The sequence below is a fragment of the Etheostoma cragini genome, unplaced genomic scaffold (assembly GCF_013103735.1).
Source record: "Etheostoma cragini isolate CJK2018 unplaced genomic scaffold, CSU_Ecrag_1.0 ScbMSFa_4615, whole genome shotgun sequence".
Taxonomy (NCBI): Eukaryota; Metazoa; Chordata; class Actinopteri; order Perciformes; family Percidae; genus Etheostoma; species Etheostoma cragini.
The window spans coordinates 1-2,955 of NW_023269006.1; the positions used below are offsets into that span (position 1 = coordinate 1).

Consider the following 2,955-nt stretch of genomic DNA (forward strand, 5'->3'; position numbering starts at 1 on the left):
GGGGGGGGGGGGGTAACAAAGACAGATGGACGTGGACGGACGAGGAGACGAGAGACTTTCTGGATATAATTTATCAGGAACTTGTGAAGGAAATGGCCGAAAAAGGTTAGGACAGGCCGCGGGACGTCCTGCGGAGACAATGGAAGACAGACAGAGAGTCTTGCAGCGGTGCCGGGGGGGGCAATAAAAGACACGTTGCATCTGCGTTGTCATAGCGATGTGTTGATAGCGTTGTTGTTTTCTTATTATAGCTCGATATGTCTCTATCAGCTGGAACATGAGCTCTATGTAGCCTGTCCCATATTGATCATGTGACGTCATCACCACAGGTTGTTATTGGCTGTGAAGCCGTTGGATGGAAACACACTTTCACCAGATGTATTAACATTAGATTTTTACCCAACTTCAGGTAATTCGATGGATAGAAACTTAGCTCGAGGTTTGGATTCAGCATCAGGGCGGACGCGATTCCTCACGGCACTTCAGGCACAGTGTGCAAGGAAACTGCAGTATGTCTACACACAATGTCCCCATACTCCAGCAATGTCTCAATGTTTTCTTTCACCTGTAGTCGACACAGGTGGCCGGTTTCAGAGGTCGAGGACCAGGAGGTTTGGATGGAGAGCGAGAGACAAAGCAGGGACAAGTCTGACGAGAGGAAGTCCAAGGGGAGGAAGGACACCTCAAAGAAGACACCAAAGAAAGACTCCATGTCTAAGAAGACACCAGAGAAAGACTTGTCTAAAGAGACTCTAAAGAAAGACTCCATGTCTAAAGAGACTCCAGAGAAAGACTTGTCTAAAGAGACTCTAAAGAAAGACTCCATGTCTAAGAAGACACAGGAGAAAGACTCCATGTCTAAGAAGACACAGGAGAAAGACTTGTCTAAAGAGACCCTAAAGAAAGACTCCATGTCTAAGAAGAAACAGGAGAAAGACTTGTCTAAAGAGACCCTAAAGAAAGATTCCTTGTCTAAAGAGACTCCAGAGAAAGACTTGTCTAAAGAGACCCTAAAGAAAGCCTCCTTGTCTAAAGAGACTCCAGAGAAAGACTTGTATAAAGAGACTATAAAGAAAGACTCGTCTAAGAAGACACCAGAGAAAGACTTGTCTAAAGAGACTCTAAAGAAAGACTCGTCTAAGAAGACACCAGAGAAAGACTTGTCTAAAGAGACTATAAAGAAAGACTCCATGTCTAAGAAGACACAGGAGAAAGACTTGTCTAAAGAGACTCTAAAGAAAGACTCCATGTCAAAGAAGACACCAGAGAAAGACTTGTCTAAAGAGACTCTAAAGAAAGACTCCATTTCTAAGAAGCCACCAGAGAAAGACTTGACTAAAGAGACTCTAAAGAAAGACTCCATGTCAAAGAAGACACCAGTGAAAGACTTGTCTAAAAAGACTCTAAAGAAAGACTCGTCTAAGAAGCCACCAGAGAAAGACTTGACTAAGAAGACACCACAGAAAGACTTGACTAAGAAGATACCACAGAAAGACTTGACTAAAGAGACTCTAAAGAAAGAGTCCATGTCCAAAACTGTCAAAGAGAAATCTGTAGAGGAGTCTGCGTTACAGACTCTAGAGAAGACGTCAGAGGTGAAAAAGACTCCAGAAACTGAACCTGTTGCCAAAACCATGTCAGAAAAGACCATCAGACCAACACCAGAGACAGACTCTGCCAGTAAAACCACTTTAGAAAAAGAATCTTTGTCTAAAACGAGTCCAGAAAACAAGGTGTTAAAAAGAAAAAAGACTTGTGATGACGACTCTGTGACTAAAAAGAAAGAAAAGAAAGCGACGTGTGAAGAGACTCAAGAGAAAGAAAATCTAGAGAGTGAAAAATCAACTGAGGCTCCATGGACAGAGGAGTGTAAAGACCAAAAGACTCAAGTGAAAGACGAGTGTGAAGACAAAGAGATTTCAGGGACAGATGAGTGTGAAGACAAACATACTGGATTGATGGACGTGTGTAAAGACCAAAAGACTCAAGTGAAAGACGAGTGTGAAGACAAAGAGATTTCAGGGACAGATGAGTGTAAAGACCAGACGACTCAAGTGAAAGACGAGTGCGAAGACAAACTTACTCCAAAGAAGGGCGTATGTGGAGGCAAAAAGACTCCAGACACGGACAAGCTTAAAGACAAGTCCTCCGAAGCTCAAGAGGAGACATCTGAACCAGGTCCGACGCATTCAGAGCATGAGGACCAACCAGACTCTACTGGAGATTGTCCTGAAAAGACGTTGGATGAAACTCCTCAGGTGAGACAACGTCGGGGGACAGAGCTAAGCTAGCGAGTGTAGAGAGTTAGCATGAAACAGGCTACAATTAGCATGAAGCAGGCAACAATTAGCATGCAACATGCTCCAGTTAGCATCTAACAGGCTACAGTTAGCATGCAACAGGCTCCAGTTAGCATGCAACAGGCTCCAGTTAGCATGCAGCAGGCTACAGTTAGCATGCAACAGGCTACAGTTAGCATGCAGCAGGCTACAGTTAGCATGCAACAGGCTACAGTTAGCATCAAACAGGCTACAGCAGACTGGTAGTACAATGGATATTAACACAATTTCAGTATAAAATCCCGAAAGTAGGAAACTGTACCTGGAAAATAGCAGAACGTTTCACATTACATCCGTCACCATAAAGAGCTCCAGTTAGCTAACATGGAAATGGAAATTATCAGTGTACTGTTGCCACGGTTATATTATAAAGTTAGATTATCAAGCTAGGCTAACCAAACTAGCAAGCTAGCACAACGTGGTGAGCTTTACATTTAAGCTAGAACAAAATGTGTGTCTTATATAAAATGTGAGACCTCCCATGTGGTTTATACTATATGCATACTAACGTATTATTAAAATTAACAACTATTAACAACTAACTATAACAGTAGAGCTCAATATATGGCTCTTACCATCCTAACTATAACAGTAGAGCTCAGTATATGGCTCTTAC

General features: G+C 42.7%; 1 protein-coding gene across 1 annotated transcript; it reads left to right on the plus strand.

The window, feature by feature from the left end:
• The first annotated feature begins 551 nt into the window (after positions 1 to 551).
• On the plus strand, positions 552 to 2,291 carry LOC117941189 (neurofilament heavy polypeptide-like). Its single transcript, XM_034866277.1, has 2 exons — positions 552 to 2,042; positions 2,076 to 2,291. Exons 1-2 carry the CDS (start codon positions 552 to 554, stop codon positions 2,289 to 2,291), a joined length of 1,707 nt encoding a protein of 568 aa, XP_034722168.1.
• The last annotated feature ends 664 nt before the right edge of the window (positions 2,292 to 2,955 follow it).